Here is a 22,383-nt window from a genome sequence, read left to right on the forward strand (position 1 = left end):
AGAAAACAGAAACTATAGAGACCATGCTTGTTATTGACCATCATGTAACCTGACATTTACAGTATTTTGTCTCACTTTCTCCCTGGTAGGTGGTACCAATACAAGACAACAGCAACTAAGAATCATTTCAGACACATTTTGCTGTTTATAGTTATTGTTTGTCATGGGGTGTAGCATGCTGGTACATAACCATTATCTATACATGAATAACTATAATTTTCCACACATTTTATTTGCCTTCAATAATGTTATAATAATGTTATTGCATCACATACATAGTTCGTTATTTCTTGCATTAGAAATGAAGTTGCTTGAAAGCTAACACCAAAATATGGGCTTGCAACTTAATTTCCAAATAGCAATAATACAACTCTGACAAAATAAAAAGGTGAGGAAATGTTCACTGATTGATTTCCTATGTCAATCAAGTTTCAAATCTCTGTAAATTGATTTTCATTGGCTCTCTGAAAGGTGGGCAATTAATCTAAAACCTTATTGAAAGCTCTGGGAAATGTTATGTACAGAAGATTTGTTGTTAATCTAGAAATTACAAAACCACTTGTGTTATCCAGTTAGTTTAGCATAGAATTTAATATCTGTCTTTCAACGTGTCCCCATTGTAATAGGCTGAAGGAAGTGAGGAAAACTGAAGTGAGAGAAGAGAAAAAGAAACAGTTTGTCCTTAATTGTGCGTGTGTGCAAGAGGAACCGAATACTAGTGATGCAAGTTGTGATGAGTGTTTTTTTTGTGTGTGTGTGTAGACAGCGAGTTTCTGTGTATCATACATGCATATCAGAGCGAAAAGAAGAGGCAGATCCCTCGAAGGGTTTAATTATCCACTGAAGTAGTACCACACATTGTGACGCTGACCTCGGTAGCGTACTCCCCTGCCCACCCGTCTGGTTTTGGAACCATAAGTGGTACCCCTCCTCTCTCCACCCTACATTCAAAGGAAACTTAAAATAAAACAATGTTTGATTAGGAAGCATCTCCATCTTCCCTCACTCATTTTCAAAGCATACTGCACCATTATTTCTACAGTATATTTATTGTAGATTTAAACATTAAATGTGTTTTGTGTTGTGTTTTCAAACATATTAAAATTTAAGATAACCTGAGACTTATCACATAAAACTTATGAAGTAAATCTTTTCGCGTTATAACATGATACTGATGCTTTATCCTTATCCGACATGGCAGCAATATGCTTACGAAGCAATTAATCAACTAATCAAGAAAATAATATAATCTGAGCCCAATCAAAGACCAATATGCAGAATAATGACTGACTAACCCTCCCTTACAATTACAGTTTGTCATGAGCTATCTTGTAAAGATATCATTTATCGCAAGAGACTCCTTGGTTAAAAAAAAGTTCTCAATCTATCAGCTTTTTTAATTATTTTTTAAGTTGCACCATTATTTGATATGTGTTGATGAACTTGGTCGAAGTAGTACATGCTTTCAATGTTTTCTTTTTCTATGACAGTTACCTACTCTACTCTTTATCAGGTTTATAAGGCTGAATTCAAACCAAATCAGGCAGTCCAGCAATATGATGCACAGGGCCACAATGGTGTTGTTTGAGGTACTGGTGAGACAATGAAGTCATTGTTGGAGTTAAGATTAATGTATCAGAAATCAGGACGCTGCGCAGTGGTTTGTAAAACTCAGACAGGCGGCAACTGTTTTATCTTTTGTCAGGTAAAAGTATGGGATTCAAATTACAAAGTAATCCACCAAGAATGTGTGCTTGCATGTGTGTGACTGGCCAACACAGCATAATGTTGGGTTGTGTTTCAGGCAAAAATGTAGTCTGGTTCCACTTCTTGCCTGATTGCAGCTGCCTTTTTCTGTTGGTCCCCATTCCCACAGCGTAAACCCAATGCCGAATGAGTTAGTGTGAATGCAGCCTAAGGCACACAGTAGAGACTGTTTTTGATTGGCTACAGAGTCATGACAATGTTTTGTGACAAGGCAAAACAAATATTTTGTTAAAATATTCTCGACTAAAGAGTGAAAAAGAATGATAGGGAAATGTTATTACATTTATTTAATCTAAAAACAACCTTGAAAGCTAGGTATAACAAATCATCCTCTCCAAGGTCTTCATTTCTAAAAAGGGTGATATACTGGAGACAACTAGGAAAATGCAGCAAACACAAGCAAAACAAGAACAGATTTTGATCTTGTTTATACATAAACCACTGAACCTCACACCAGGAAATACTTCACAGATTAGTAAGTGAGAATCATCTAAGAAAAAATATCCCTTATTCTCGGTGCCTTGAATTAAAGCTAAACTTTAATACATACAACTGCAGAAAACTGTCCAACACAGTACTATGTAATTGACAGGAACCCTTCATCAGTTTTTAATCAGGTATCAGTTCAGGCATAAACTCATGCCACATTTTCAATTTTGTGGTCTCCTTATCTGTGTTTGTGCATGTCATTCTGAATAAATTCTGAGCCGACATGATTAACAACGGCAACACAATGGATTGTTTCCATGGAGAAGTGACATTGATTTGTGTGTGGTTTCATGACACATTCATTGGTGATAACAGAAAATACAGAAATAAGTCAAGTGCTACATTTTTGAAGCAGCAAAGAAGATGTCACCTTCCAGATATCTCAATTGAAGCTTTATTGTTATCATCTCCAGTATCTTTCATTACCAAAGATATAGATAGATTGAGAATGTAGAAACAAAACTGGAGACTGAAAGTTGGAGATATTATGAAATAAACTGATTTAAGCATTTGAGTGACAAAGAGAGACATAGAGATAGAAAGACAGAGAGAGATAGAGAAAGAGAGAGAGAGAGAGAGAGAGAGAGAGAGAGAGAGAGAGAAAGAGAGAGAGAGAGAGAGAGAGAGAGAGAGAGAGAGAGAGAGAGAGAGAACAAACAGTGAAAAAAGGAACAAAAATAGAAGTGAGGCTCAAGAAACTCAATGAGGAGTGAAGTGGATTATTTTAGCTCACTCTCTGGATGGTTGCCTTTAGAAACCCTGCACATTAGTGCATGGTGTGTGTGTGGCGTGTTTTAGGGGGTGGATGAAAAAATATATTCATATAAGAATCTCAATTCTTATCTTCTACGATTCCGCATCGATTCACAAATGTCAAAAATCAATTGTCTAAATGTTAGTTAATAACGTGATGTTGAAGAAAAATGTGGTAGACAACTGCAAGGGCAGTGCAGCCCAAGGTCCGTCTATACGCACGCACACACTTGTTATTTTTTCGTTCACCTTCAAAAAAGGCAGCAGTTGCAAGCATTTAATGACTAAGTAATTACTTTTGCGAGATAAACGTGAGCTATATTGTGACTTTCTATACCATCATTCAGACACTCCAGCAGTACCAAACGAGACTGCCTGACCAACACACACTGCAACATTAAACAACTTAAACCAACTCTGAGGAGTAAATAACTCAATCTTCAGTCTGTTTCACCTAAAAAACCTGCATCTGCTCAACACCTTGAACAGCAATGGCTTTTCAGAGGAGCTGCTCTCCACTGCTGGAGACATGACGTCAATAACAACACAGAGGAGCACTCCAGCACCCCCTCATTTTGTTTTTCTCATACAGGCAGGAGACTGTAAGATGCTTTCAAATGAATGAATTCATTAATTAATGCAAGCACACTGACTTTTTTAAATGGAAAGGCTGCAGACCATTCATCTTAAGTGTCAATTATGTTTCATGTTGTATTTCGGTGGAATAACCAAACCATTCACTGGTAAACACTACTGAATGGTTTGGCACACAGTATAATGGGGAAATAATAGTTCATTTGCAAAAACAGATAAAGCCATTCAAAACCGAATAAACAAAGACCTGTTTGATTGATACTCATCAGTTTAAGTATCAAAGCTTTATCTGTTTTTGCAAATTAACTCATGTGTTCCTGCGACCTAATTTTTCAATGAGCACACACCTCACAAATAGACTCATTTACATATGTAATCCATTATCATCAATTCATCACACCATACACATTAACTGTTTAGCACCAACTATGGCAGACAGCTGTAATTATTCAAATGAAGAAACAATCTTTTTTATTATTATTCAATCCATTTATACATGTACACCTAACATGCTGAAATATATAACACTTTTATCGTACACTTTGTCGTGAAAGTGAAGTGACTGTTTGGATTTCCCTAAAGGGATTATGTGCTCTAGATTTAAAAAGAGATTTCTCTTCAGTTAGGCTACACTTTTAAATAAGTTTTAGTCATGTGCCAGCTATAATAACCACTAAAGTATGATTACAGGTATGAGTATACTGTATGCCTTTCTCTCTTCTCCAATGTCTGTATCAGTTTTATATAAAGCATGTAGGGCAGCAGCCAAAGGTTGATTTTACAATTAATCTATTATTCTGTTCGTCTAAAAAGTGCAATTATAATTTCGCTATCTCAAGGTGACATCTTCAAATGTCTTGTTTTGTGTGATCATCAGTCCAAATTTAAGCAGCATTTTTAAAAATAAATTACTATCCAGTAATTGACTAATTTTAGCTCTAGTTTCATGTTTTCAGTTTTTAATCAAGCAAACCTAGTTTGGTGATGTTCACTACTAACACGACTACTCACACTTTAAAGGGTTGGTTCATCATTTTCAAGTAATTGAACCAAGTTTTTCTCACTGTAATCATTCCCCCTATAGTGACCATTAGATCTCATTCAAATCCACTTACAATGTAAGTGATGAAGGACAAAATCCTTCCTTATTTTAGTCCTTATTTTTAGCAAAAATGTATATAAAAATGTATTTAAGATTATGTGAATCTTCAGCTGTCTGAATAAGTGGATATCTTCCACAGTTACAGTTTTTTTAAGAAAAACAAAATCTTCAGTTCTCGACAGACAGTGTTTTCCTGTTCAGCTGCAGTAGGAGGAAACCAAAATCAAGGAATGTGTCACTAAAAAGACTGTAACTTGAAAAACACAGAATTGATTTAACTATTTTAGACGGGTAATAAAGAGAATGATTACAGAAAAAAAAGTAAAAAATGTCAGTCTTGGTTTTTGCATCTGACTATTGTTTTACTTTTTGTGAACCTATCCTTTAAGTTATTCCAGTTGATCCACTAATAATGCTATGCTACATATTATTTTTTGTGGCACTAATGTTGTACACTTATGGATATGGTTGGATTATGAATATTGTTTTTTTTGTCACATTCCACAGATGGCGTGATTATGAACCATCATTTCATTTATGAAACTGATCATTTGAATATAAAAATCCACTTGAAATATTAAACCTTATCTAACTTCAATTTCAGCCTAGGAATCAATCTTTCTGAGGCATAACCTGTTCTCACTATAGGAAGACAGAACAAGTAGGAGGTACAGCAATATTGTAGTAGACCGAGATATAGAGTGAAAGAGTGGGAGAGGAAGAGGAGGAGAGAACTGACAGATACCAAGCTGTCAGTTTGGGTTCCTCTGAGATATGGGCTGGTCTGACATCATTTGAGAATAAAGCTGCCAAGTTTTATGCAAAGAAGTGGAGACAGATGACAGTCTTCTTGTGACTGGTTTGTTATAAGGAAGCAATTGTCAGTATTGTGGGCCATAAACTAAAATTACCAGTTGTGCCAATCAAGCTTGTGATGGTATTTGAGATTGAAATGAATGGAAAAGTAAGTGATTACAAACAAAATTCAATGACAGATTGTTTAATAGATATCGTCCTCAGACTGCACGAGGAACGGAGGGGGAAAAAAGTTTGATGAGGAGATTCTGGTGTTTTGAAGATAATGACAGACATTTTTTGATGTCCGTGCTGTATTATTTTCCTGTGTTGGAGTTACATCTGAGGAATGATTGGAGTTGTGCTTTATCCAGCCAATCATAGTTCAGCTTGAGCTAGTGTTTTGTTCTCTGCTTGGATAAAACAGGTTTGTGTATTTTCTCAGCTCCATCTGTTATGTTGGACCAAAGTCATATTAGTTTTGCACATATTATACTGCATGCACGTGCGCGCACACACACACACACACACACACACCGGCAACTGAGCAGACCTGACACTTGAGATGTTGAAGCAATGCCAAATCTTTCCACCCTCCAGCATCTGAGAAGAGGCTGTTGACTGAAAAACTTCCAACTGGACAAAAGATCCTAAGATAATCCTCCTCAAAGGAATAGTGTCCATGATAAAATATAAAAACATTTCTTTTATTTGAAATCTTATAAAGTATTTAAATACTTAGTCATCAACACCAAATTCTTTCTTTGTCTCTTCATGTCTGTCTCTCTTTTTTCCCCAGATGTCAGATAGATGTGACTATGTTTATGTCAATGGAAAAGAAACAAGAGGAAAGAGCAGGGTGATGCTCAACTTCACCTACAGTTTCCTGAGTGCTCAGCTGGAGATGAGTGTATGGATGCCCCGTCTGCCCTTGCTCATCGACGTGGCCGACCCTGAGCTCAGCCAGATCAAGGGCTGGAGGGTCCCTGTTACTACTGGAAGCAGAAGGTAAGGCCTGTTTATAACCAGGAGCATTTTGCTCCAGCTATTTGCCATCCAAACTTAGTTATAACTTAAATGTTTATTAAATGGAGATGTATACATCAATAAATTAAAACCGGTTGCACATACAAACAACTTAAGCAGAATCATTTGTTACTGTTACTGTCACTACTTACCATTTAGATTGAAGAGTAAAATAGATTCATTTGTATAAATGTGTTACTGCTGTAACTGAACTGGAATTGTCTCCCAATAGGCAGTTATACTGAATAAGAATAAGTAATAATTCTGAGTGTTACAGAGTGTCAACAAAATTCCTGAAGCTGAAAAGGGACAGTGCACGATGATCTGTGTGGCACAATGTGAGTTGTTCAAGACAATTCTAATGAAAATATTTACATTTTTTCCAATATGAATAATACTAATTAAAATAGAAATAACCCTATTAAAACTGAAATAGATGATCAGTGAAGCACACTGACACATTTGCATTTCGTAATAGCTAATATAATTATTATTTACTGTGATCATACAGCAATAACCATGGTGAGGACATAAAGCACTGAAACACAAGTGTGTCTGTAATATATATGCGCTAGTGTTAACCACATGCATCAGAGACAGGATATTAGATTCATGCACAAGTAATACCATGACATGAAAACAGTAATTACATGATGAAGTGGTTGACACATGCACCCTCTTTGTTGGTGGTGAACTCAATATGCTGAATGTAAATATTGCTGGGAATGAAATTTTAGGTTGTGTGCTATGAAATGATATTTCAAGGGAAACTACTGACATTTAACCTTCATGTTCCCACCATGTGTCTACTGTAATACGCTCAAGATATGTCATTCTAATTGGCTCATACTATAACTGATGTTGAACAGCATATGTTTTAAATATAACCATATATATAACATATCATATACATGGAACACCTGCATAGAAAATCTAGTCATTCCAGTGTCATTTTCCATTAACATACACCCCACAGGGGGGCACTCTAACACAAATACCCCTTGCTTTCCTTGCTTGATCATATCAGTCATGTCTGTTTAGTACATCGCTGCATGAAGAGTGCATGTGAAGTGTATATGCGTATTTGTAGGGGGGGGGGGGGGGGGGGGAATACACAAAAATGAAACAAAGAAAGTGCTAATTGATTATGTTTTCTTGGCATAGGTTTTAATCAGTGAGTCCATGCCGCTATTCATTCACATGCACATAAGCGCATAAGCCACCTCATTGCACTCCAGACACCTTGGCTGACCTGTCACTCACAGCTGAAAACATGACCTGACCTCATGTTTCTGTTGCCAGCCACAAATGTCACCTTGGTTTAGATTGTCGTCCCTTCACTGATGTGGAATAAGGGACAGGGAGGGAATGGAGAAGGGAGGTTAGGAACTAAGCCAAACCATTGGGCCACAGCATGTTAACCTGTCAGCCCGTTTTTCTGCCTGACCAGCCATGCCTCATTAAACCTAATGGAAACTGTCACTGTCACTCCCCCCTCAGCCACCTGACTGGTAGACAGAGACAGATGCAGGCAGAGCTCGAAAAAAGAGTAAGAGAATGAAAGGTGAGAGTGAGAGAGTTGAAAAATAGATTACAGGAAAGTCAAGTTAGAAATTGATGTGAGAAATATAGAGAGTATGACTTGCAGCGTAAGAAAGAGAGAGAGAGAGAGAGAGAGAGAGAGAGAGAGAGAGAGAGAGAGAGAGAGAGAGAGAGAGAGAGAGAGAGAGAAAGAGAGAGAGAGAGAGAGAGAGAGAGATAGAGAGACAGAGAGATAGAGAGAGAGATAGAGGGGGAGAAAGAGAGAAAACAACATGACACAAGACAAACAAACCAATATCCAGTGATAGAGAGTGATGGAAGATGAGGAGTGGAAGGATAAGAGTTATGTATGCACCTAATAGCAATAGCAATGTTTCTCTTCAGCATCAATATGGTTGACTCTTTGGAGCAGATCCATGTCCCAAAGCCACATTTTACCCGTCATTGCAGCTCCCACAGCTCAGCCTCGAGAAGAACAAATACAACGCATTGTTGTCTAGTATGATGTATTATATAAACCAGTGCAGTTTGTGTCTACAAGCTCTTCTAATGTGTTTTGGGAAAGTGAGTGGAATCCTGCAACTTTTGTGAACTAAAGTAAATCCAAATGAATCAAGATGTATGACAGACTGCTTGAAAAATACAGAACAGTAAAGGAGAAAAATATCAAATATGCCCTTTAATGCACCCAATTATATCATAATTTAGTGTTTCAGAAACATGTTAATGTTACAACAGTAAAAGTTGTAAAACAGTAGAATTTGTGTCACGTGCCACGCATTAATTTGAATGTATTTTATCTCTTAAAGAAAATACTTCATCTTCTGCTAAATGTTTGGATGTCTTGTCATGTGCACACTAGCCATCTTTCGTAACGCTTTCCATCATGTCCACATTTTTTCATGATAATAGATAGTTTTCTCTTTCGTTCTTCTGCTACCTGTCTTCCCTTGTCTCCATTCTAATGTGGATCTGTTAATGTAACAAAGGGCTTTATATAACTTATGTAGACTTAAACGGGAGGAACCGAAAGGAACAAATGTTTCACAAAATTTCACACCTGGGTTTGCAAACGTTCATTTGTTACAATACATATCTACTGAGATGGCTATATCTGCAAAGTGAATGCCTTGGGCCAAATAAATGGCAGACATACAGCAAAATGTCATTTGCCCTTTTAAAGAAAATGAGAAAGCAAGCAAGGCAGCAGTTTGTCTCTGCAAGCTGTTTTTAATGGATTTTTGAAAACACTGGAAGCCTGTGACTTTCAGGGGGTTGAGAAAAGCTGCAGTAGAACAGACAATGGAAGCTTTGACTGCAGTAAATACATCAGAGGGTTTAGCCTTTATAGGCATTAAAGGTGATAAGAAAAAAAAGGAGCATTACATTGAATTGTGATTGGAAAAAGTTGAATTATGCAGGTGTTCACCTTCAAGGTATCTTTTTTTCTCTAGAGGATTTCTCTAAAATGATCTTAGTAGTATTTCCCGCAGACCTGAAGTGTACTTGTGCTATCTACTCCTCACATAAGTAAATTATCCATGCTTTCTTTCCATTGCTAATCTGCTCCTCTTTCCCTATTGCTTTAGGTATGAGAGGGTCACTGATGACAGGGGCAATGATGATGCAGCAGAGCAAAGAACAGAGAACGCTTGTGTGGCCCAGTATCAGAGCACCAGCCTGCGTGTCCTCACACACTTTGTGGCAGATAACGGAGAAGTTAGAGGTGCTGCGGAGGACGACAGACTAGGCCAGCAGAACTTCCTGCTTGGTAGTGACTGGCAGGTGGAGGTGACACAGCTAGTCAAAGATTCTCTGAGGGTGCAGGACCCAAAGGTTGCCCAGCTGCTGGAAGGCCAAATCATAATAGGACTGAGTGCTGGAACCACCAAACTACAGGTATGTGCATTTTGTGTGTGTTTTTACTCATTTCATAATTAGACTGCATTACATTTTTAACTTCATTATTCATTCTGACATCATGCTCATGTTAGCCGTTTTCTGTTTGGGACGCAGGTATAGTTTGGGCCAACCAATCAGTAGTGACTGACATATCTGTCTTGTTAGCACAATTTCCAGTCAGTACAGAAGTTGTGGTGGCTTGTCATGTCAATCAAAGAAATATGCTGATTTAAAAGTAGTTATTTTTGGGACTTAAAATCACCTGCAAGACTGCATCTCAACAATGCTATTTTTGTTGCAGTTTTTCATTTTTCAATCATTTACCAGTCGTCTGACTGACACTGGAAGATGATGATGTCCCCATTGCCCCCACAAAACTGATTGGCTCACTTGCTTTTTGAACTGGGAAAACAGCCAGATTTACATTGCCTCATTCAGAGGCTGGAGACAGTTTTAGGAAAGTCACAAACAAATTTATCACAGTAGACTATTTTCAATAAAGGATGTATCTTTGTACTGCTAAGAAATAGTTACAACACAATGTTAAATGAACAGAAAGAAGAGTGAAAGGATTTAAAGCTCCACAAATCAATATTTTATATACCAACAAAGTTTTAGCTCATTGTTTTGGTTTTGCAAACTGCACATTTCACTCTCATCAACCATATTTCTTGCATCCACAAGCATCTGTTTTCAGTTCTGGTAAAAATCTACATTTACACAGCACTAAACAGCAGGCAGACAAAGTTTATGAGCATCTAAAAGCCAGCCAGAAACATGACTCTAAATGAATGCTTATGTTTCTCTATGTCTGCTTGATGCCTAAATGGACAGTTCTTTGCAAACATATCAGTCAGAACTTCATAAAAAAACAGAGTCAGCGCCTTTTCAGGTTATTGTTGAGGGACAAAGAGACCAGAAAAATGATCTAATAATATTAATATATGAAGTAGTTAACGTGTAGACAGTAAAACTAGACAAAAATACAAAGAAGGAAGATGTTGGGGAGCAATAGAGAATGTGTATTAAAACAGAACTGGTTTGGCAGTGGAAAGGGAAGGAGTTGCACAAAACAACCAGACTGATTGCAGCATGGCACAAACACTTAAGCCTATCATGTGCTGACAGAGCAACATGCCTCCGTGGCACGTCTAATAAAAGCTTGAACCTCTGTGGTCTCCCCGTGTCTCACTCTCTTTCCTTCACACACACACACACACACACACACACACACACACACACACACACACGCAAACACTCAGAATCCTATTTATCTAATATTGCCACCAGGTTCTTACTTAGGACGACACAAGTGCCCGCTCTGAGTGTAAATCAACATCAATCTGGCATTTACAAGATAGCACAACATGGAACAACACACTATTGAAACAGTGGACTAGAATCATAATTCTTCTCTCTTTATTTATCAGCTGGAGAGCTGTGTGCACTGCAGGAGAGATTGTGTGTGTGATAGAGTGCTGCTTCACTGTTTGGCAGGACATGGTTTAAATTGGTTTAAAGTGACAGAAGAGATGTGAGATCGCTTTTGCATTAAGTTTCATTTTGATGAAATGGAAAATAGAAAAAAATAAAAATGTTTGTGCAGCCATTTGTGATCATTTTACTTAAACTTTATCATCAGGCAGAATTATCTATAGTGGTATGAGGTGTGTAGGGCTCTTTCAGTCATATTTTAAACTGTAGCTCAAATAGATACACTGGAAACACAAACACCAGTGAAACCACATACAGTACACACATTTGGGAAAAACCTCACATGCTGCAGCTTGACCACCAGATATGGATCTGGTCCTGACTGTGACAATCAGTTCATGCCAATTCACTAATGTACTATGTGCATGATTACACTATTGGGAAGGGGATCACATTCACAGAATAATGAGCAAAATAATGTAGTGTTAAACAGCAGCTCTGGAAAAAAAAGACTTAATTTGCAATGCGTCTAATGATCAGTTTTCATGGTTCAGAAAGCATTTGACTGAGTACCTTTTTAAGCCATAGCATAAGGTCATTTTGAGGATGTAGTTTGTGGTTTTTTATTGGATTACATTATTTTATTGGCCTATATCCACAAGAAAAAGAACATTGATTTTGCATTTTGAGAAAAGACGTTGGAACATTTTTTTTCAAGATTGTAAAAAATGACAGCGTAAGCAAACTGGATTATAAGTGGCAAATCATTACAAGTATAATCACTGCATTAAACAAGGAGGTTCTGTAAAGGTACATCAGATTTTAACTTGACTGTTATGTTATTGCATGTCTCTATGAAAATGAGTAAAAAAGTTTCTGATATGCTTTGGATCACTATCAAAAGTGCAGCTTTATCTAGATCTCACTTAGTGAATTATAATTGCAATTACCTATAATAAGTAAGCATATATCCCCCTTAAAATGCTAATTATGTAACAGAACATAAAGGTTAATTCTCCCACTGAATGCAGTCATGATTTGCGAGGTAATGTTTCAACTGTTTAATTAACAATTTGTACTCAAAATGTCATTTATGTTTTATGTCTAGTCTTTGGTGTGGTGCTCAGGTGGGGTGTGGAAAGGTTAAATCATTCTGAATGAAAACATGTTCTTGATTTAAGACAAAGCTTTTGGGTCTAATCCAAAGAAATAATGTAAACACGTACAAAGCAAAGCAGGAAATCAGCTCAATGAAGCACTGGTGTTACGTGTTTGAGTGGCTGATACCTCACTTTGGTACATAACTCATTTAAATAACGCTATTTCCTGTGACCTTTACTCACCTAGCATTTCATTCAGGGTTGTTGTTAGGGTAAAGCTACATTCCACCCTTTCTTAGCAACTCAACCACACAATTAAAACATACAGCAATATCAATGCAGGTATAGATTGGTTTTCCAGCAAAATATGTGCAAGCTAGGTTCTCACTACAATAATTAGCAAAGCACAAATGATGATGGTTTTGTATGTTCTAATATGTTCTAATATATGAAGTATTTGTTGTTATATGGGAACCCATTAGGAAAATACAATACAGTCAAGGTATCATAAGGTATTTTTATATGTAACATTTTCCAAAGCAAATAAATTGAATGTCTAGTATCTTTCTACTTGCCAGTTGCATCCAGTGGTTTCTATTCCTTTACTGTAGGTGTATTATACTACTGTCAATATACTTTTTTATCTGTTTCAGTGTTATCTTAGTCTTGAGTGGTTATGCAGTACAAACTGCGAACTGATTTCAGCAGTCTACTGCTTACTTATTGTGAGTTCATGTGTGATGAGAGTTGGCTGCCGAACAGCATTGCATTCATGAGAAATGCTGCCAAAAGTCAAACCCAGAAGGCACACAATGAGCAAATATAGACACTGTGAAAAGAATAATGTGAAGTTGAGAGTTACGTCATTAAAAAAAAAGAGTAAGGAAAGAGTCCAGTCTTTTTTCCACAATCACTGTCAATCATCCAAAAAAAATGTGGCTAATATATGTCAGGGTTTCTTCAGGCCTTAACTACATATTGTATTAAGAGTTTTATTTTGATCCAACTGTTAAAAACTATGATTGAGGACTTGAATTTGACATTTAAATGGAAGCCAATAATTTCAAAAGGCTATTGGAGGTATTATAGTGTATCACAGTGGACATAAAATTGGAAATTCCATCATTAATATACTGTGCTGCAAATTTAATGGTATATCGGGAGTAAGAAATGAATCTTTTCAAGCATCCTCATTCTGACATGTCATGAATAGACTGGAAAGGAAAACACATTTTGCTATTAACCTTTGCTAAAGTGTCAGAATGATGAGTCATAGAGACATGGTCTGGGAAACTCTCAACTTTATGTAATATTGTTGCACCAGAGTAAAACCAGGAGTAAATGGAATTTTCTGGGGTCAGGTAGTGAGAACCCTCTGAGATTTGGACAGAAGTCATACAAGACAAGACTTGGACAGCTTTGAATAAAAGGAGAAGCCTGGAAGGGCTGCCTAATTGCCCCCTAGGGGTGGAAGGAAGCAACTTGTAAACTGAGCAACTGGTGTGAGGAAGGGACTTGATGTGGAAGTTTGTGGGTGGATCTCACAACTATGGATTTAGGCCAAAGGATGGACCTGCAATCTTTGCAATAGGATGGAGGAGGGAAACGACGTCTCTGAAAATTGGACAAAGGAATCTGATAAAGGGGAGCAGAACGAATCTGACTACTTGCACAAAATCAAGCAAAGGAGCCTTGACATCTCTGAGAGGAGGGCAGTAGAAAGTCTGGACATTGTTAGTATGTAGTCAGGGTTAGGTTGAGGAGAGTGTTGATCTCTGAGGATACAAAAAAACACTCCTGGCATCTTGTGGCGACTTTTGCATAAGGGTTTATAGATTTCACATCCTGGTCTCTTTAGAAGAGAAAGATAGAGTGTCTTTGCTTGTTTGCATTTCAGTAGCTTACATTCCTACTTAGTAAAGCATGAACAGCAGCATCTTTTGATTCAGTTTGATTTGATTTTAAGAGAAGGTAGTATTTCTTCACTTAATGATACAAATCAAAGCATCCAAAGGTGGAAATGAAGCAAGTATGATGGTGGTAGTTTCAGAATACCCTTAAGCTGCCTGAAGTACATCTGCCAACTTTAACTGCTAACTGTCTGCAGCCAGACTCTGACATAATTTAATTTCAACCAGTGATTTTGCCTATATATCATTTTTAACAAGTTTTCGGATGAACAACATTTTGTTATTTTTCTTTCTGTTAATGTGTACAGAACAACTTCAGATTTCAAGGAAATCTGCATGCGTACCCAGTTTGGTGTTAATATATCAGCTTCACAATCACCACTAGTCTGCCCTTTTAACCTTTGCCCTCAACTAGGAAGTAGGGTTATGACATATTGCCTATCTTTTGATAACATGCTGATTTTAGCTGTGTTTATCATGCAAAAGTGTCAGATGGAGTAAAATGGAAAATGAAAAGACGTAAACCAGAGGAAAGAAAACAGAGAAAAGGGTCTGTACAAATGAGGCAGTGATTGGTGTTGACAGTTCATTATGGCTGGTAACTGTGGCCGCGCGGGGGCAGCTGCAGGAGAAACTGGAGCCCTAATTGGAGACGATGGGAGGGATTCTCATCTCATAACAATATCAGAACTATTTACATGCTTCTCCTCACCTCTGGCATCTCACTGATGTAGAGAATGTGTTAGTAGGGTGAGGATAGTATGTTTGCCTGTGTGTTTAGGAGCTTTTCTAGATCATATTTTGTGTTTGTATATTCAGTATAATCACATTGTTGCTTTATCTGGGTAGAGATTTTGCTATGTGCTCTCCGTTGCTTAATAATAGAGTTTAGCATCCGGAAGACGCAAAGTTTTTCTTTCTTTTTTTTTTTTTAGTTTTTGTTTCATTTACATACAATTCTTTTTACTCAGTGCCCAAACAAGATTAGTTATAAAGTGATACATGACAGAAAGCAAATGTATTGTTGTGTTTTCTTTAAGACATTTTACGGTACTCAACTATAAAGGGACACTCCATTTAAGCTGTTGGAGTTATGTGTGCGACACCATCTGTTTTGATAAAAGTTTATTATGTTTTGCCAACCACTGGAACCAAGTGAGTGTGACTAAATTAAAAGTACTAAAAAGGCCTTTCTTGACAAAACGCCTTTAGAGTTCAGGCTCTGTCTAACAGGGCTCCAGGCTTGGACATCTTATCATTTACAATGACATCATTGTTAACAACAGCCACGAGCAAATTAGCTCTTCCTCTTCATACACAATAACAATGTCATCTCAGATCTTCATGAACTACCGTGAGTAGCAAGTGTTTGTGTGTGTTGCAGGTGCTGTCCCCTTTGACAGCATTGGTCCTGGCTGAAAGGAGCATCAGGGTGGTGGATGATAAAGTGAGTGTGACAGAGCTGGGGGTGCAGTTGGTATCTGGACTCTCTCTGTCCCTGCAGCTCAGCCCGGGAAGCAACAGGGCCATTGTGGCCACTGCAACCACACAGGAAGTCATTGAATCGCTCAAGCAGGTACAAGTCCAAAACATCAAAATATCTTGCACCATATTAGAATATGAATCATTTTTTTAATGTATGAAAACATTGCTGTGCATTGTGTTTGGCTAATAAGTTCAGGGTTGGATCAGGGTTATTATGGAGTCTATGATATTCATTGTAATGTTTCTTTTTGTAATTAATTCAGTCTTGATATAGTAAAGGCATCTCTTTGATTTGCATATACAACTACTGAACAGCTCTGTTATTCCTGTAATTATGATTTCAAATGGAAGAAGGCTACTCTCCCTTGAGGAGAAAAGAATATTTGGCTTTCAAGAGAATAGTCTCATATCCACTGTACAAAATTGTCTCCTTTATACTGTAATTAAGGCTCACTTTTGCCTGTATCATATTCCTCTGTTTTGTTTTCCAGTCATTTTATGCATTAGGAGGAAATGGGCAGAAAACTGTTTTTGGAGTTATTTTCAGGGTTGTTTGCATACTGGGTTACTTCCGCTGTATGCTGATTTCTGTTTGTCTATGTATCTATTTTCTTAGGAGTCCCTCATCAGTGCTTGGCTCCAGTTCAGTGATGGCTCCATGACTCCCCTAGATAACTACAACCCTGCCCATTTTAGTCTGTCAGCCACCTCTTTGGATGAGCAGGTGGTGGCGGTGCAGCGCAGTGCATCATGGAAGTGGCCCATCATTGTTTCCAAGGGAGAGGGTCAAGGTTTGCTTGTGCGTGTTGAAATGAGCCCATCAGAGGTGTGCCAGAAAGGAAAACGGCGCACTGTCTTAGCCACTGGAATGGCAAACATACAGGTACGGTTTGGTCAGCCAGAGGAGCAATACAGACAAGCAGGAGACCGGAGAACACGGCCTGATCCTCCTTATTACGGTGGATCTATCTCTGACATGGAAACCGGGTTAATCAACCGTGGAGCCACTACCATCAGGGGTCATGTCCCAGTCAGACCTAATGGGGGCCGTCTGTCAGCAGACAGCGGGGCAAGGGTCCCAAACGAATTCTCTGAATATCCAGACCAGGCTGAGCTGCCTCGGAGCCGCAGCACTGATGAGGACTTGTTACCATCACGACGAGGCCTGACAGACCTGGAAATTGGTATGTATGCCCTGCTGGGAGTCTTCTGCCTGGCTATACTGGTTTTTCTCATTAACTGCATCTCTTACGCATATAAGTACCGCACCAAGCACCTGTCCATGGAGGCCCCAGAGGCAATGCCCCATGCCCACGACTGGGTTTGGCTAGGCCAAGACGAGGGCCTGTGTCTGCAGCAACAGCAGCAGGACGAGCTGGGAGGTACGCTTGAGGAAGGTAGTCAACTATTAAATGGAGGCCTCCAGCGTGGTAACACTGGTGTTGGAGGATGTAGCTCAAGTGGGAGGGATCACAGGAATGAGTCACTTAACTCACCAACCACCAAGAGGAAGAGGGTGAAGTTCACCACCTTTTCTAATGTCAAGTCCAGTAATGGATGTCCTGTTCTCAGCCCATTAGCACTAGTGCAGACCAGTGAGATAAAATGGGTATGTCCGGACATTGAGCTTGGGGACTCAAAGGATCTTAGGAACTACATGGACAAGCTGAATGAGAATGCAATTAAGAACATTGCATAGGGAGTACGGGGTATTTTCAACAAACTAAAGAGAAACTCACCCGAATGCCTTCAGAATAAGGAGGGTTGGAGGGAGGCAATGAAAGAGGAAAATAATAAAGGGTGCAGGAAACAGACTCGGGCTGTTATTAAACTGCACCTCACCATAGCAACCGGATAATGCATTCAGTCTCTATTGTTTTCATGACAGTACTCAAAAATGGTTGAGGAAGGAACTTTCGAGAAATGATTTGCCATGACACCACCGCATAGTTATAAAGGGGGACAAGTGAACTTGATATTGTTGCTTAACTTAAATGTATGTTCTATGTCTTTAATTGAGGATCAGTTTTCTATTCTATGCGCCATGTACTTAGTTTTATGTTTGTATGTTATGTTTCTTTTTAAACCATCATGTTTTAATGTCGTATTTGTTGTACCCTTTGCGCTTTGTCGCTTTTTTTTATATATATAGTTGCTGTATGCCCTGTACCGCAAGTCAGCAATTATGGATTCTAAGAGAGAAGAGCTGAAAGCAATTTTGTATTGTACGTATATAAATGCAGAGTTTGATTTGGAGGTATTATATGTATAGTAACATTTTGTAAGGTGCTGTTTGGTTATGTTTTGTTTTGTCTCCAGAAACCAGATCCATGCATGATGTTATTAAAGAGGAGGCGTTTGCATTTGGTCTGGTAGCTGAAATGAAAGTGTATAGATAATGAATACCAATACCTCTGGAGACATGTCAGTTTAGTATGATGACATTCATTCTTTGTGGAGGTGAGTTTTGGGTTGGTTTCAGTTGATATTAGTTTTCAAAGTTTTGTTAGCCCCATTTTCCCTCCTTATGTTAATATTATTTATATAATTATTTATACCCCATGTGATTCAGTTGCATACTTTACATAAAGTAGACTTTTTACACTACTTTAAATCCAAACAGTCTGATACTGCTCAACACAAAAATACTGATAACCATCAAGAGTATCAATAGACAATCACATAAATAATATATGACTCAACCCTTTCATTTATAATGTTCCACAAAAGTCTGTCCAGTTTACAGTTTGTGTGACCTGAATTAGGTGGAGATCTGTAAACTCACTTCATTTCTTAAACTACTGTATATGACATTTTGGATCTCAGAAAAAAAAGACTCATGACAGTGAATGAACGAATGATCATGGACTGTGAAATCTGACTTGTTTACACCTTTTGTCATATGTCAGTATTAGTCAAGTCCATCCTTTTCTATCTCTGTTTTAAATTGGCTGCTGGACTAATTAAAACTGAAGGTGATTCTTCTCCAATATGCTGCTGTGTGATTCATTGGTCTGACTGTTATATTCTATCCCCAGTCTGTCTAGTTTTACTTATCAGACTGGTTTATGTGAGTACACAGACAGTGGTTTCATCAAATGTCAAAATGAAGTGCCTATTGTTGTTGACAGTCATTGCAGCTGCCAGCTGAAGCAGGAAAGATAAGTAATCTTGTGCCTATCATCCACCATTCTAAACAAGCTAGCACATTCAGACATTCATGTCGTTTCTCTACCTACTGTAATATGCTAGTGTTTAGTATTTATTGCACAAGAAAAAAAGGGCAAATTGTATAGTTTTTTATCATTTGTTTTTTAAACCATACAGGCAATCATTTACAATTTTGTTGTACTCGACAGGGTGATTTGAATGAGATAAAAACGAAACCTAAGGGCAGAGGAAAGTGTCATACACATTTGTTACAAAAGTTCACCCAAGTTTGTACTTATTTAAGTAAAAGAAGTTGTCTTTAGGGCTGTGATGGTATTGTGATAACACAGTTATTGTCAGAGCCGTAGTTGTCATCACAGATACTAAAATGATAATTAATGAGCATCTAGGGATTAAAAGGGGCTTTGAGTTAGAAAGAGAAACTTACCTGAGTATAGGAGGACAAATGAATAACTATTAAAAAGCAATGCTGTATCCACTAAGTGTAAGGACATTCCTATCATCTGCATTAAGCACCATGTAATAATATCTCTGAATATGATTTTTCTTTTATCATAATCTACTTTTTAAAAGGATCTAGGCCAAGCACCACAGCCCTGAAACCCTCTCAGACAATTAGTCTTTTTCCACAAGATCACAGACATGCTCCCCTTTCTCAAAGGGCAAACTAATTAGAGATTACTTATTACATGTTAATGTGGCATTTCCTATGCAATTTGTCTTGCCAATTTACTGTACCTATGAATCTAGTCACATATCATTTGCACCGTAATTAAAGTAAACCCAAGGACCTATGCACTGGATATGTTTCCAGATTACAAGTAAAGATTCAGTACTGGTCAAACGATAAATCAATCTGCAAACAACTACATCTTTCTATCAATGATTAAAAACTGAAACCCTGGTGGTACTCTGCATTAATTGCAAGTGGTGTTTCTGCCCAATATCTGAAAGATCTAGTTAAAGCTGAGAGTGTTAGTGACCCAGGACAATTCTGTCAGCTTCTGTCAACTTACTGTTAGTAAGCCCGTGACCCTTCTGCCATTTCCCTAACTATGTCTTCTTGTTACCCTGAAGACTGTTGCACAGATGGTTCTCTCTTCTCTCTCTTTGCAGATCAAGTGCCACAGCTTGTTTCCTCCAGCATGATCCACAATTGCCCTTATGCCCCTCTTTACTCCTGCAGACTACTGCTAACTGTCTAGTCCTTTTTTTGTCAACTCCTTTCTCTGTGTCCATCTGTAGTCATTCACTTATTCATCTTTTTCAAAAAATCGAACCTTGATGCCTTTAATGTCAAGGAGTACATTGCTTTTCTTTATTTGTGTCTAAAAATATTGGTCTTTTACTAACATTTCAATGGACATTCTTATCACAGACAACCACAAACAGCTAACTCTGTTTCATTGAGACTTTTCTCGTTGCCACTGAGGCATTCCAAATTGCTACAGCTGCCTTTCACTCCTCAGTCTTAACCCTCTTAGAATTTTGCCTGTGTCCTCGACACTGAACTGCCAGGTACTCCTCATGCTGACACAGGGATCTCTCAGTTTACACTCACTCTCTCTAACTAACTGACACTCTTGTCAGCTATAATGGAATGGACCCATGTCACCATTACGAACCATCTCCACTGACATTCACTATCTGATACATCACTAGTTATCCCTTTTCACAAATGTTCTCACCATTGCTATGACAACAACCCTTAGCACAACCTTCCATCCTCTACTTTTCTCTCCCATTTCTTTCCTTTGACGTACAGGTTGGAACGGGCATCACCAATTACTTTGCTCATGTCAGCAGGACCTACCAACCCAGCACCTGAAAAACAGCCTCTCTATCACTGCTGACAAAACTGTGCTGAATCGCAAATTGACACTAAGTGGCGAAATATATAGTGTGACTCTAGACAGCTGGCCTTCATCCAGGGTCAACACTGTGCACATTATCTGATCCTGTAGTTTTGCTCTCTACAAACATGTATCTCAAAGTGAGGTCTGGGAAACCCCAAATAGGAATAATTAGAAAAGGTAAAATATATTTCTATTTTGGCTGGAGATTTGGCAGCACACAAGAATAACTATTTCAATAATAGATTTCTTTATAGAGAGTTACACAGATGAAAACTCCCGTTGAGAATCTGTGGTCGACTGGTTTGTTCAAAACAGGAAGAAAAAAAATCTTTCAAAACCCTATTTACAATAGAGCTGCAACCACTTATTTAAATTACTTATGTATAATAACACAGTATGTAGGGCTGTAACTAACAATTATTTTAATTATTCTATATTGATTTATTAGTTATTATCACATTATATTCATTTGAGAGGCTGAAACCCAATAATTCTGCATTATTTTTCTTTGACAATTGTGGTAAATGAGCTGTTTATTATCATCAAATAGTTGTCAATAAAATTCATCAACTATTTTATTAATCAAATAATCATTGAGGCTCTATATCTATCCATATTTGTTTCTCAATTCATCACCCAGAACATTATGATCAAAGCCACAAATTACATATTTAGATTATTTGTTTTGTCTAACCAACACACCTAAACCACCTAGGTCCATTTACATTGAAATGAAACAAAAAAAGACACACATTTTCACAATTGAGAAGCCAAATGTGACACCTTTGGGATTTTTGTTTGATAAAAGACCTAAACAATTAATCAGTTATCAAAAAGACTGCTGAATAATTTCTTAGCCCACTGGCTACATCATTAATTGGCTGACTGTTTAAATTTTTCACTGAAAATACTTATTCACTAAAAAAATGTATTAAAACTGGTCATCATTAGGAATGTGCAATGGTGGTCTGTGTTTCCAGAACCATTATGCTAAATGAAAACAAAGAGCATATTTTAGAAAATGCCTCTCCTTTTCAAACCCACAGACCAATTTCTTTATATTCTGCTGTGTTTATCAATGTGTAAAATTTAACTGCTGCCTGTATTCAAGCGTATTTGCACACATGTGGAACATCACAATGAAGTATTGTTGTTCTGTTCATTAATTTAAGCCAAATATATCTTGGAAGCAGAGTGGATCGCTCTAAAAGGTATGAGAGATATGAAGGTCTGCAGGACCTCTGAGTTACTATTGTTCATGTGTGTGTGTGTGTACACTGGCCAGTGTGTGTTACTGTTGGCACACTGCATGCTTGTTTGTCATTGGGTGGGTGTAGATAAACTGAGAAGAATTAACCTGTGTGTGAGAGAGTGCATGTATGTGCATGTGTGTAAGTGTCAATGTGATTTATGGGTTAGACAGTGCAATTAAAGCAGGTTTGAATGTGGTATTGTTT

At 37.8% G+C, this 22,383-nt stretch overlaps 1 protein-coding gene across 1 annotated transcript in view; it reads left to right on the top strand.

Moving 5' to 3' along the window:
* The window catches only part of LOC133994946 (transmembrane protein 132C-like), a 109,180-nt gene extending 91,582 nt beyond the window's left edge, over positions 1–17,598 (top strand). The window contains exons 6-9 of the mRNA XM_062434190.1: positions 6,300–6,508; positions 9,658–9,967; positions 15,799–15,990; positions 16,516–17,598. Coding sequence (XP_062290174.1) covers positions 6,300–6,508; positions 9,658–9,967; positions 15,799–15,990; positions 16,516–17,598 — 1,794 coding nt within the window. The remainder of the gene's footprint in view (positions 1–6,299; positions 6,509–9,657; positions 9,968–15,798; positions 15,991–16,515) is intronic.
* Positions 17,599–22,383: the final 4,785 nt, after the last annotated feature.

This window comes from Scomber scombrus, chromosome 15 (genome assembly GCF_963691925.1).
Source record: "Scomber scombrus chromosome 15, fScoSco1.1, whole genome shotgun sequence".
NCBI classification, from domain to species: domain Eukaryota; kingdom Metazoa; phylum Chordata; class Actinopteri; order Scombriformes; family Scombridae; genus Scomber; species Scomber scombrus.